We start from the raw sequence: 14,777 nt of genomic DNA, 5'->3' as shown, positions 1-14,777 counted from the left end.
TGATAGCAGGAATTTACTCTGCTTAGGGTCTCCCCCAGCATTGGTCCTGTGTATTTGAGCAGCATGGTGAGGTAGGATTTTTGTCCTTTGTGTGTCAGAGTTGGGAGGCAGAACCAAGGTATCTAGTTAACAACATAAGAATGGCCATACTGGATCAGACCAAAGGTCCATCCAGCCCAGTATCCTGTCTACCAACAGTGGCCAATGCCAGGTGCCCCAGAGGGAGTTAACCTAACAGGTAATGATCAAGTGATCTCTCTCCTGCCATCCATCTTCACCCTCTGACAAACAGAGGCTAGGGACACCATTCCTTACCCATCCTGGCTAATAGCCATTAATGGACTTAACCTCCATGAATTTATCAAGTTCTTTTTAAAACCCTGTTATAGTCCTAGTTATCAGGTGAATGAAAGCAGCTGTCTCTTGTCCTGACTTCTGTCAGTGCCTGTGTAAATGGGCTTAGACAGGGAGACTCCAGAGTTAAAACACTGTGCTGCATCCAGAGCAGGGTCACAGTCACGGCCTCTTGCAGAAATGACCAAAAAATGTGAAGGACCAATCTGAATGTGACATTCCACAGTCGAGAGCCTACCCTCTCCCCTTTCCTCTGAGAACTCCTCATTTCTCGACTTCTTGCTTAACCTTATCTGTGGGATCTTGTGTAATAAACTTGAAGGGCCACTGTGAAATCCCAGAAACAACTCAGAAACACACTGTTTGTTTTCTTGCCAGTAAATAGCTCCACATAGGCATGGCAGTTTTTCAAGGAATAGGCAGAGGCAGTCTGGCTTTCTACTACTTGTTCTTCCAAACAATGCTGTAGGGGTTTTATACCAATTAAATTCAAATAACATCAAATATAGTTTGATGATGATTTTTGGGTGATTACTTTTCCACAATCTCTTTTTGTGACACCATTTTGTGTTTGTTTGTTTTTCCTTTCTCATTTATATCAAAAGACCCCCTCCAATCCAATTATAAACATTTTTTTATCTTGAAATCTCCGTGAAGAGAATGACTAACTGCTAGAAATACTTTATTTGCTTTTGCTCAGACATCCAAGAGGGTCCTATATCATCTTGTCCTCTAACAGTAAAGCTCAAGCCTTTACCCCCATGCTATAGGAGAAAAATCTTTTATGATGTTCTTATAGATCAGTAGTGTTTTAGAGTTTTGCAACACAGCCCTGGTCTACGCTATGAGTTTAGGTCAAATTTAGCAAAGTGTTAGGTCCATTTGACTGTGCATCCATCCACACGACCAAGCCTGTTTTGTTGACTTAAAGGGCTCTTAAAATAGATCCCCAGCGAGGGGTTTAGCACTAAAATCGACCTCGCTGGGTCGAATTTGGGGTTGTGTAAATGCAATTCAAAGTATTGGCCTCCGGGAGCTATCCCAGAGTGCTCCATTGTGATCGCTCTGGACAGCAGTCTCAACTTAGATGCACTGGCCAGGTAGACAGGAAAAACCCCAGGAACTTTTGAATTTCATTTCCTGTTTGGCCAGCGTGGCAAGCTGATCAGCACAGATGACCATGCAGAGCTCATCAGCACAGGTGACCGTGCAGTCCCAGAATCGCAAAAGAGCTCCAGCATGGACCAAACGGGAGATACTGGATCTGATCACTGTATGGGGAGACAAATCCGTGTAGGCAGAACTCCGTTCCAAAAGACAAAATACCAATATATTTGAAAAAATCTCCAAGGGCATGATGGACAGAGGCTACAACAGGGACACCCAGCAATGCCGTGTGGAAAATTAAGGAGCTCAGGCAAGCCTACCAAAAAACAAAGGAGGCAAATGGTTGCTCTGGGTCAGAGCTCCAGATATTTCGCTTCTATGATGAGCTGCATGCCATTCTGGGGGGACCCTACCACTGCCCCACCGCTGTCCATAGATACCTGCAATGGGGGGAGTCTCACGCCACAGGGATGAGAATGTTGTAGATGAGGAGGAAGAGGAGGTTGAGGATAGCGCACAGCAGGCAAGCAGAGAATCCCTTCTCCCCGGTAGCCGGGAACTGTTCATCACCCTGGAACCAACACTCTCCCAACCCCCTGAGATGGGCTCCCAGACCATGAAGCCGGAGAAGGCACCTCTGGTGAGTGTACCTTTGTAAATATAGTATAGGCGTGTTAAATGCAATGTGTTTAATGATTAATTTGCCCTGAATCCTTGGGATGCATTCGTGGCCAGTACAGCTACTGGAAAAGTCTGTTAATGTGTCTGGGGATGAAATGGAAGTCCTCCAGGGACATCTCCATGAAGCTCTCCTGGAGGTACTCTAAAAGCCTTTGCAGAAGGTTTCTGGGGAGTTCAACCTTATTCCGTCCTCCATGGTAGGACACTTTACCCCGCCAAGCCAGTAGCAAGTAGTCTGGAATCATAGCAGCACAAAGCATTGCAGCGAATGGGCCCGGGCTTTGGTGGCATTCAAGCAACATCCATTCTTTATCTCTCTGTGTTAGCCTCAGGAGAGTGATATCATTCATGGTCACCTGGTTGAAATACGGGAAATTCTTTTAAGGGGACATTCAGAAGTGCCCGTTCCTGCTGGGCTGTTTATCTTTGGCTGAAAAGAAATCATCCTCGCTGTTAGCCACGCGGTGGGAGAAGAGGCCCATTCATGCTGAGCTGTTCGCATTTGGCTGACAGGGATCTTCCCTGATACTAGCCACGCAGGTGTGTATATGTGTGTGTGTGTGAAGCGATCATCCCAGAGAATTGGGTGGAGGGGGGTGGGTTGGGTTGTGCTGCACATTCACCCTAAAATTGCAGCCCCTCCTTTTAAATGGCCAATCCAACGGGCTATGCTTGGTATAGGAAAGGAGGGCGCTGCTGTTTGAAATCATTCCCACATGTTATGAAGGCTGAAGAAGCTGAAACCCTTTGGCTTACCATGGCTGCCTGGAAGCCAAATTCTGTTGCCCAGCTGAGTGTGTGTGATGTCTCACACCAAACCGGCAGGCACTCAATATAAGAGGCAAAATGCGACCTTGTACCAAAAGCACATGTGCTATGTAATGTGAATTGCTTGATTCAGTGTGAAATAGTCTTCCCTTTGTTCTCTAAAATGTATCTTTTAAATACTACTCTCCCTTTTTTCTCCCACAGCTGCAAATGTTTCTACGCTCCCCCTATCATCTCCGTCCCAGAGGCTAGTGCAGACTAGAAGGCAAAAAAAACGCACTCGTGATAAAATGTTCTCAGAGCTGATGCAGTCCTCCCACACTGAAAGAGCTCAGCAGAATGCATGGAAGCAAACAATGGCAGAGTCCAGGAAAGCGTTAAATGAACGTGATGAGAGGAGAGAGGAGCACGATGAGAGGAGGCAGGACGCAATGCTGAGGCTAATGGGGGAGCAAACTGACATGCTCAGGCATCTGGTGGAGCTGCAGGAAAGGCAGCAGGAGCACAGACCGCTGCTGCAGCCCCTGTATAACCGCCTGCCCTCCTCCCCAAGTTCCATAGCCTCCTCACCCAGACACCCAAGAATGCAGGGGGGAGGCTATGGGCACCAAGCCACTCCACCCCAGAGGATTGCCCAAGCAACAGAAGGCTGGCATTAAAAAGTTTTGAACTGTAGTGGGGCCTTGTCCTTCCCTCCTCCCCTCATCCACCAACCCACCCGGTGCTTCCCTCCTCACCCACCCCTCCCGGGCTACCTTGCGAGTTTTCCCCCTATTTATGTGATGAATTAATAAAGAATGCATGATTTTGAAACAATAATTGCCTCTGAATTTATTGCCTCTGAAAGCGGTGATTAAAGGGGTGAGGTCGGTTGGCTTACAGGGAAGTAGAGTCAACCAAGGGGGCGGGTTTTCATCAAGGAGAAACAAACAGAACTGTCACACTATAGCCTGGCCAGTCATGAAACTGGTTTTCAAAGCTTCTCTGATGTGCAGGGCACCCAGCAGTGGTCTTCTAATCGCTCTGGTGTCTGGCTGTGTGTAATTGGCCACCAGGCAATTTGCCTCAACCTCCTACCCCACCATAAACATCTCCCTCTTACTCTCATAGATATTGTGGAGCACACAGCAAGCATCAATAACAATGGGAGTATTGGTTTCGCTGAGGTCTAACCTAGTCAGTAAACTGTGCCAGTGAGCTTTTAAACGTTCAAATGCACAGTCTACCGCCATTCTTGCTCAGCCTATAGTTGAACTGCTCCTTACTACTGTCCTGGGTGCCTGTGTACGGCTTCATGAGCCAGGGCATTAAGGGGTAGGCTGGGTCCCCAAGGATAACTATTGGCATTTCAACACCCCCAACAGTAATTTTCTGGTCTGGGAAGTAAGTTCCTTCCTGCAGCTGTTCAAACAGACCAGAGTTCCTGAAGATGCGAGCGTCATGCACCTTTCCCGGCCATCCCATGTCAATGTCAGTGAAATGTCCCTTGTGATCCACCGGTGCTTGCAGCACCATTGAAAAGTACACCTTGCGGTTTACGTACTGGCTGCTAAGGTGGTCCGGTCCCAAGATAGGGATATGTGTTCCGTCTATCGCCCCACCACAGTTGGGGAACCCCATTGCAGCAAAGCCATCCACTATGACTTGCACATTTCCCAGAGTCACTAACCTTGATAGCAGCATCTCAGTGATTGCATTGGCTACTTGGATCACAGCAGCCCCTACAGTAGATTTATCCACTCCAAATTGATTCCCGACTGACCGGTAGCTGTCTGGCGTTGCAAGCTTCCAGAGGACTACCGCTACTTGCTTCTCAACTGTGAGGGCTGCTCTCATCTTGGTATTCTTGCGCTTCTGGGCAGGGGAAAGCAAGTCACAAAGTTCCATGAAAGTCCCCTTACGCATGGGAAAGTTTTGCAGCCCCTGGGAATCATCACAGACCCGCAGCACTATGCGGTCTCACCAGTCTGCACTCGTTTCCCGGGCCCAGAATCAGCGTTCCATGGCAGGTACCTGCCCCATTACCACCATGATGTCCAAATTGCCAGGGCCCGTGCTTTGAGAGAAGTCTGTGTCCATGTTCTCATCACTATTGTGATTGCGCTGTCGTCGCCTCCTCGCCTGCTTTTGCAGGTTCTGCACATACTGCCGGATAATGAGCAAGGTGTTTATAATGCTCACAAAGCAACGATGAGCTGAGTGGGCTCCATGCTTGCCATGGTATGGTGTCTGCCGGAGAGCAGAGTTGCAGCAGAAGCGGTGGATGATGACGGATGCCACGAGAATAGATACTTCTACAGAACGACGAGAGGACCTGCGAGGTGGATTCATGGCACCAGGAGAGCAGAGCTGCAGTGGAAGCAGTGGATGACGACAACATGGAGAAATTTGCTATTGAGACTGAGCTCATTTACAAGAGCAGGAGAGCAGAGTTGCAGCGGAAGCGGTGGATGATGATGGTTAGCAGTCCTACTGCACCATCTACTGACAGCAGCACCCAGGACACAACAGCAGCGGTGACGGTGAGCTGAACTGAGCGGGCTCCATGCTTGCCGTGGTATGGCGTCTGCACGGAAAAAAGGCGCGAAACGATTGTCTGCTGTTGCTTTCACGGAGGGAGGGGCGACTGACGACATGTACCCAAAACTACCCGTGACAATGTTTTTGCCCCATCAGGCATTGGGAGCTTAACCCAGAATTCCAATAGGTGGTGGAGACTGCGGGAACTGTGGGATAGCTATCTTCAGTGCACTACTCCATAAGTCAATGCTAGCCACGGTAGTGAGGATGCACTCCACTGACTTAATGCGCTTAGTGGGGACATATGCAATTGACTGTATAAAATAGATTTCTAAAAATTGACTTCTATAAAATTGACCTAATTTCATCGTGTAGACATACCCAAAGGGACCAGCTTGATCTTCGTGATCTCATGTGTCCTACTTGTTTCTAAAACTTCTCTTGAATCCCTTTGGCTAGAGTGGAAAATAGCTATAGTGAGATGTAATGAAGTCTTGTCTGAATGCTTAAAAAGTTGCGTAGAGGCCTTTCTACTCCAACCTAAAAGACTTCTTACTTAGACTGAGTAGCTTGCAGACCAGTTGGCACACAAGCCATCAATTCATCCCCATCTGTCACTAATCCTTGGTGAATGTGTGGTGACTCTTTCAGTTGTTCATGCTGAAAAACTGACACAAGTATTACTTTATCAAAAAAAAGTTACATCTCTTTTAAACTGAATGTGAATTTAAAAAAAATTGATTTCCCCCACTCCCTATCCCCTTTTCCCCACATATTTAACAAAAATGTCAAGGAATCATCTCATGCATGAAAGTCTTCTCAGAGCTGGGATATGTTCAGAGATATTTTCTGTGTGAAAAACTCCTCTCTGTGGCTGGATCTTAGAGTGACAAAATGCCACCTGTCCAAGTGTACTAATTCTTAAATTAGTGTACTGATGTGCCTTCCCTTAGGAAATGATGTTCCTCCTCCCTGTGGAACCTCTCCAGTAGAAAAGTCTTCTCCAATTGAAGGAGGTTTGCACCCTTGGAAAAATAATATCACTTTTGCAGATGAGTTAATGGATCCTATTATTTAAATAGCCTCTTACTGCAGAACACAGTATGGGAGAACTTCAACTTTACCTGCCAGAATGTGCCAAACACCTGACCACGGTTCCTCATGACTGATATCTGAATACAAAGACAAGATGGATGAGGTAATATCTTGAGGATGGCTATACTGGGTCAGATTAATGGTCCATCTAGCCCAGTATCCTGTCTTCCAATGGTAGCCAGTGCTAGATATTTCAGAGGAAATTAACAGAACAGCGCAATTACCCATCACTCATTATCCAGGCTCAGCTTCTGGCAGTTAAAGGTATATGGATACCCAGATACCCTGACCATTTCAGCTAATAGCTATTGATTGATCTATTCTCCATGAACATCTCCCTGCAATGTGTTCAACAGGTTGACTGTGTGTTATGTGAAGTAGTACTTTCTTTTGTTTGTTTTAAATCTGCTGCCTATTAATTGTGACCCCCTTGTTCTTGTGTTATGTGAAGAGTTCAATAACATTTTCCTATTCGCTTTCTCCACACCAGTCATGACTTTATCGACCTCTCTCATGTCCCACTTTAGTTGTCTCTTTTCCAAGCTGAACAGACCCAGTCTTTGTCATCTCTCCTGTTTCATACTCCTAATTTTGTTGCCCTTCTCTGTACCTTTTCCTTTTCTAATATATCTTTCTTTTTCAGTTGGGGCAACCAGAACTTCATGCAGTATTCAAGGCGTGGGTGTACCATGGATATCTATCCTCTTCCTAATGGTTCCTAACTTTGTTAGCTTTTTTGACTGCTGCTGCGTTTTGAGCAGACATTCTCAGAGAACTATTCATAATGATTTCAAGATCTTTCTTGAGAGGTAACAGCTAATTTAGACCCATCATTTTGTATGCATAGTTGCAATTATGTTTTCCAATATTCATTACTTTGCATTAGCAACATTTGAATTTCATCTGCCATTTTGTTGCCTAGTCACCCAGCTAATGAGATCCCTTGGTAACTCTTCGCAGTCAGCTTTGGACTTAACAATTTTGAGTAATTTTGTATCATCTGCAAACTTTGCCACCTCACTGTTTACTCCCTTTTCCAGATCATTTGTGAATAGACTCAACAGCACTGGTCCGAGTACAAATCATTGGAGAACCTCACTATTTACCACTTTCAGATGGAGCAAGAACATTAAAATGATATATGGTGGAGTTTGGGTGTGGTGTGGTGTACAGAGTATTAGTGATGACTAGATGCTATGCGTTGTAGGCAGCTTGATAGCTGCCTATCAGTGTTATAATGTGAACAGAGTGTGTACAAATTGAAAATATACATTGGCTGATTAGTCTAGAGGTGGAAAGAGAGGCTGATTTGTGCATATTGTAGCACCTAAATTACATCCCGTTTACAGCTAGAGCTGAGCTGGAAATGTTTTTCCAGTCCTGTGAGAGTTTTGGAGATTTCAATGTTTTTCCTGATGAAGAGTCAATCTTGAATTTTCACAAACCAATAAACTGAAAAAATTCCTGGTCAGATCAATGAAAATATTTAGTTTTGATGTCTACCTTCTATATTTTTGAACTTTTTAAATAATAATATGGAAATATGGTCACCCTGCAGCTCCCAGCCACAGTGGGCAGGGGGGGAACCCCACAGCTCCCAGCCATCACAGTGGTGGGGGAAACCATGGAGCCGCAGCAGCAGAAGTCACAGACAGGGTCACAGCTTTCGAGAATTTTTGTTTATTGCCTGTGGCCTGTCCATGACTTTTACTAGAAATAACCATGACAAAATCTTAGTCTTAATTATGAATACCAGCCCATGTGCCCACTGTGCCCTGTGAGTACCAGGCTCCTCTCCCCACAGCCCACTAGCTTTCATTTTTTATTGATTTTTCACCCATTTTGTAAATTTTGGAATAAAACACCAATAAATTCCTGGGAAATTAAAATAATAATTAATAATAAATAAACCCTTGAAAACAAAGGGCCTTAGCAATACTGTAGCTATATAGGCAGTATAGGTAATACCTTCAGTTAGGGTCTTTTAATGCACAGTGTCAGCCAACCTAGTTTTTACTTGCTTATAACTTTGCCAAGCTTGAATTGTTTGGGATTAAATTTTCCACCCCGAGTCTCTGCCTCAGGCTGAGTGTATGGTTCTGTTTTTGTTTTAATTTCTTTGAAAGGTTCAGCCGCCTCCAAGAATGAGGTTAGGGAAAAATATGTCCTTTGCCCATGATAAAAATAAAATACAAAAATTCTTAAAACCAGTTAGTCGGGAAGCTCTAGTGTCTACATGCTTTGGAGCAGGGTCTTGGAATTTGGCAGGAGGATGGCTTTTGTGTCAGGGGTGTGCTTGTGGCTATTCCTGTGAAATTTCTCCCTCACATTAAGCTAAGTTATAAGCCTTTAAAAAAAAAATCAGTTTGCATGGTCTAAATAGTCCAGTGAACCTTGTAAAGTGTGTGTGGGTGGGGGGCGGGGATGTAATAAACATAAATGCGGTTTTGAATGTTTTTTCTGTTTTTTCTGCTGTTTTGAATGTCACTTTCCCTGTTCTGTCTGATCTTCTTAGTAGGAATTATTTTTCACAGAAGGATACTTTCGTAACTCTGCCCTCTGACCCCACACAAGATTTTTAAAAATAAACAATAAGCCACTCCAGGGCTTATTGAGCAGGCTACCTGTGAGGGTATTCTACTTTTTGTGCCTCAGCGGGCACCCCAGGCTTGACACAATGCCCACTGAAGTCCATAGGAGTCCTTGCACTGGGGATCATGTCCCAACAGCTTAATAATGTAGATTTTATTGTGGCTTATTGCTCCGCTTTAAAAAAATGGAGTGCAAAACTTTTGGTTGATAGGCCCTAGGGCATCTAAGCTTGCTTGTGACAGGGTATCTGGCACAGTTCAATAATAGCCTCATTTGGTAGCCTCTATCATTGTCCTGTAGTGTAAAGGGTCATTGGCTGTGAAGTGAACTTGCGAAGCATGGGATATTATCAAAGAAGTAACATATATTCAGACAACCACCATTCTGAAGCCTGGTTTAAAAGCCAGTGCAGACGGGGCTTTAGGGGAGTTAACTATCCCTGAAGCTATTTTTTAAACATGCTTTTAAAAAAAAAAAAAGAGAGTAGCATGGTTAACACAGTTTGCATCCATAGTTAACATGATTATAAAATGTGTCACACATGATAAGGGCTTCTTCAGGGGGATACTTTAGCACTGCTTGGGATAGAACAGTTCTTAAAAGTAAAAAAGCCCTGTCTATAATGAACAGGGATAACTGGAAAAAAAGGCTATTGCCTACACAATTCTGGAGGTGTGCTTGACGATCATTTCTGTACAGAGCTATTTCTAGCAAGGTTAAAATTATAGTTTATAAAAGGCCCTATTTATTCTACAAAAATGATCAAATTCAAACATGGTTGACCATGCTCCTAAGTCTCCTGATGTAGGCTAAAACCCTTTCCCCTAACACCATTATGAAAACATATTTTTTTCATCCCACGCTGCCAAGAGGAAGGCTGGCTGGGTTCTATGATCAGGCAAAGGTACAAGCATGTTTTCCAATTGTGTTGGTCACTTCTGTTGTGTAGGCATGATAAGGTAGGTTAAGAACAAGGTCTTAGCCTTTATTCTGAACTCCCTTGCTCTAGTGGATTTAAATGGGATCCTTGATATCATCAGAAAATATCTCTGTGGGTTTATATGGATTAAGGTTAATTTTGTGTCTGACATCGAGCACCCAAACCTCATGTCAGGAAGGCTCAGTTCATCCCCGACTATAGAAATGACTCACAGGAGGAGAGGCTAGGGGAGGAAATATTAGCAATGGTTCTCTCACAGAGATCCCTTCATGTCCTCCTGTTTGCAGCTGGAGGGTGTACTGCCTTCTCAGGGGATCTCTGTAGGACCAGAGGGGGAATGATGTGCATTGCACCTGCCTGCTGAGCCCTCATGCCATGCCTCTGCAAAGATCCAGGACACTGTGGAGAGGCCTACACAGGATCCAGAGGGGATGTGGGAGAGTACCATGGAGGTGGCAATCTCCCTTGCATATGGGAGGACAGAGCTGTGCACAATTGGCACTTTCCATGTACAGTTCTAGGGGGCATAAATCCTGGGTGCTGATCAGGTAATGGCAATAGGTGACCTTATAAAACCTAGACTTTGCCACTGGCTGCAGAACTTTGAAGATAGTAATGGTAAGAAAACTAACTTCTGAAAGACGAAATCTAGGTGTTCTACATCTCTTCTTCATCAATAAGATGTAAAAAGTTCACAGGTTAAAGCAATCTAATTGCAAGCTCACCCTGAGCTCTGAAAGTTAAGCTGTGCACTTCTTCTTTCTTTCATCATCAGCCACCACCAAGGTTATAGAATCAAATCTCAAAGTGCAGCTGTGCTCTCAAGCGAGACTATGTCAAAAAGGCATCTTTGTAATCAACAGTCCTATCTCCTGTGTATAGCCAGAGCTTACTTCAATGACACAGTCTGTGCTGCTCATAGACTTTAAGGCCAGAAGGGACCATTCTGATCATCTAGCCTGGCCTCCTGCACATCTCAGGTCACAGAACCTCAGCCACCCACTCCTGCAACAGACACATAACCTCTGGCTGAGTTTTACTGAAGTCCTCAAATCATGATTTAAAGAATTCAGGTTATACAGATTCTACCATTTACTCTAGTTCAAACCAGCAAGTGACCCCATGCCAGATGCTACAAAGGAAGGCGAAAAACCCTCAGGGTTTCTGCCAATCTGACCTGGGGGGAATTCTTTCCTGATGCCAAATATGGCAGTCTTGCTCTTGGAAGACCCAGCCTAGCTAAGAAGAATGAGCTAGATTCTATTCCTTCTTGTGTATCAACATAATGGTCTATCTGTTACATCTGTCTAAAGTCACTGAAGACAATGGGGTTTGCATAGGTGTTGCTGAGGGCAGACTCTGAACATACTGGAGCAGGACAGGTGTAACTGAACCCCTAACTTGGCCTTCAGGACCTCTGTTACCAGTGGTGATGCCAGAGAATGAAAACTGACAAGCTTACAGCACTATTGACTCTAGGGTGCTGTCAGTAACAAACACTTCATGCTTTGTGTGTATAAAAAGATCTTCTATACTTTCCACAGTATGCATCCGATGAAGTGAGCTGTAGCTTACGAAAGCTTATGCTCAAATAAATTGGTTAGTCTCTAAGGTGCCACAAGTCCTCCTTTTCTTTTTGCTTTAACCAGTAAACTATGTAGATAATACAAAGAAAACACTGAGATACAGTAACAAAGATGGTGCCAACTGGGTGGGGGAGGGAATATGGTGCAAAGAGAGTGGAGGATGGAGTAAGGTGGCTCTGTGTCACCTTTGCTCTTTCCCTGATCTGGTCTGAGCAGGGCTGCTTTGGCTCCTGACACTACTTTGGGCAGCTTGTGTCCAGCTGCCTATAGCCACTCATGGGAATAGCTGGAGTGCAGTAGCACTCTGAGAATGCCCTGACTTCTGTGGACAGTGGCGTAGAACTAGTTGGGGAGGGATCCTATGTCTGGGGAATTCCCAATTAATAGCCGGCCCCTTCATTCCAGTGGAGCTGGCACAAAGGGGCCATAATTGTAGTGATGAATTAGATCATTACTGTAAAATACTGTGGTACTTTCAGTGAGAGATAATGTCTTCACTGGGGAGCAGTAGCATCTCTCCCCTTTGAAAAGATCTGGGTTTTGAGCCAGAGATTAAAGCAGCAGACCAAAGGCTGCTGTGCTGTGGGCTTCTTCGGTCAAATGGCTTGGCCATTCTCTAATGGTACAAGCCAGCTGGTTCTATCATTTAAACCTCCTCATGCAAATTGTATTGACCTTCTATCATGAATCACACCTTTCTTGCAGCAGCTCTCTAGCCCATCAGCACACATCTTGGTTATTCTTGGGGAAACAAATCCTACTATCTATTGGCTCCTTGGCACTAACCACTCTTGGGCTTCTTTTCTTGTGAGATGGCCCTTGCTTAGAACAAACCATTTTCTATTCCCACAAGCTCATATCCCTGTCAGTTTTTGGAGATTTCATGACGTGTCTGTCAGAAGATGACTCACACTGGCTGTCTGAGGCGCACAGCACAAATACCTGAGCAAATTATAAATTAGCCACCTCCTCCTTTTGAGGCTCATTTTAAAGGAGAGAAGGACATTGTTTATACTGGGCAGATCCCACAGAAGTTTTGTAAACCCTTTTAAAACTCAGTTACACAATCCAGCATCCCTTTTAACAGCCATTCCATGATCTTACCTATCCTAGAGTACAAGTAAACTTGCTGTGCAAACATAACTGTTGTGGCTGATTTGGCAGAAGTTACACCATCTCAGTGAAAAGAGCAACACTGATCAGGGTCTGATTTTTATTTATTCAGTTTGTGTGAAACTTTGGAGAGCCATGCATGCCATTCCTTCCTCTTGGAAAGGAAACTTCTTCAGATTATGTGTTCTTACCTTTATCCGGAACAAAGCTAAACTGAGCAGGAACATCTGCATCTTGGACAGACCCCAAGAGGGACAGACAGACGATTTCTCCATCAGGGCCCATTATGAGGCTGCCTAGTGAAGTACCATTATAACACTCTTGAAAACATAAAGATGAACATTGTTACTAATACACACCACCAAGAAGGATTCCTGGAGACCTACTGCACTGATGTTCATTTCATGAAAATATCCTTCTCAGTAGCTCTGTGCATGCATCCACATTATCATGTCATAATTAAGAACCGGGTGACTCTAAGAAAGCTCTGTCCATTACAGGAGATGGGTTGGAACACAAAATTCAGTAGCAGATTTTGAAACCCGCCCCCAAAGCTCATGAGTGTTTTATTTGAGGTTTTGGTTCTGTCCAGTATGACCTTCAGATCAGGTCAGGTTTTGAGTTCTGAACCCCATTCCTCCAAAGCTTGGGGGCCTGGAGATCCAGCACTTTCGTTACAGTTTTCATATGTCTGAACATGACTCTTCTGAGCCTATGATGACATGAAAAGCACACTTTATTTGGCATTTTCCTTTCCATTTCCCCCTCATGCCACTCCCCACCCACCATCTGCAAATGAAGTTCCAGTTTGGTAACTACCCTTTATCTTTTTTTCTTTCTGATACAGTGGCAACTTCAGGTGCTGACACTAACTGATAACTGCTTTTGGCTGGCTGATGTTATCTGGCATAGGAACGGAGCCGTGGATTTGAAAGAGCACATGTTTAATAAGCATGGGACAAAATAACTCCCTGGTGTAAATGGGCACAATTCCATTGACTTTAACTGAATTATACTTTCTTACTGTAGGCTTTTGGAGTTTAGTTCCATCACTGGCTTCTCCCTCTGAATTACTGACTTCGTATTTAACCAGCATGCCTGTGTGCATGCCAGTGGTGTGTGCTGGCTTTGTCATGTCTATTTGCAGCATAGGGTAGCTATCTCCTTCCTGCTGGAAGTATTGCCCCTTCCCCTTCTCAGGCCCTAAAAATCCATGTAATGGGCATGTTTTTTCAGTAGCATCTTATATCAGGAACAAACTTTTCTCAAAACATGCACACTGAATAGTAAACAATTCCTGGAATTCCCAGTGCTGCTGTCAAAACCAGCATGTTAGTTTCTCCAGAAGTTCTGGAAGAAAAAAGTATTGTGTCCCTCCAGCATGTTCAGTACAAACAGATAAACATAATTACAGAATCCATGCACAGTACAAACATGTTACCTCTCAGCTCTTCCGGTAGCGTGCCACGCGTGATTCCGATAGGGAGAGTCTTAGAAGTGCTGCTGCTGAAAGTTTTGAAGTTCGTCTTGCTACTCTGGTTCCCTGGACCCTTCTTTCCATATATAGGGGGCAGCAGATCTAATCCTGGGACTGCATTCTGGGTGAATAAATCACCATCTTGGAAAAAGCATATAAGGAACAATTCTAAAGATCTGCATAAAACAATAAATGAATGGGGGGCGGGAGAGGAAATAGAGACCTAGGAAGAGGGAGTGAATGCACAAAAGGGCCACAATTAATCAGTGACTTAGTGGTGTGTTGTTTGTCTAACCTGCTAAGCTACCCCTATCTAATTAATCTTTATCCTCACTGCCAATGTTATAAAGTGCTGCTTGGTCTACAAAGTGCTGTGTAAAACTGATGATAAATTGGATCAACCTAAAGAAAACATGAAATGTTCCATCAACATATTGTTGTTATTGAACTATGCGCTGTGGAACAGAATTAGAGGGATGGATCTGATACCAGAATTACAGTAGTTGCCTTTGGAAAAAAAAAAGACTCATTTTCCTATAGTAAC

At 44.3% G+C, this 14,777-nt stretch overlaps 1 protein-coding gene across 2 annotated transcripts in view; it reads right to left on the bottom strand.

Moving 5' to 3' along the window:
• KIAA2012 (KIAA2012 ortholog) overlaps positions 1 to 14,777 on the bottom strand; it is a 104,576-nt gene that overhangs the window by 43,682 nt on the left and 46,117 nt on the right. For both annotated transcript variants that reach the window (XM_073306438.1, XM_073306440.1), the window contains exons 10-11: positions 14,198 to 14,374; positions 12,948 to 13,076 (exon numbers count right to left, since the gene is read on the bottom strand). In XM_073306438.1, the coding sequence (XP_073162539.1) occupies positions 12,948 to 13,076; positions 14,198 to 14,374 (306 nt within the window). The remainder of the gene's footprint in view (positions 1 to 12,947; positions 13,077 to 14,197; positions 14,375 to 14,777) is intronic.

Source organism: Lepidochelys kempii, chromosome 11 (genome assembly GCF_965140265.1).
Source record: "Lepidochelys kempii isolate rLepKem1 chromosome 11, rLepKem1.hap2, whole genome shotgun sequence".
Taxonomy (NCBI): Eukaryota; Metazoa; Chordata; order Testudines; family Cheloniidae; genus Lepidochelys; species Lepidochelys kempii.
Note: the sequence above shows the minus strand (reverse complement) of the source record. Positions and strands in the feature narration are given on the sequence as shown.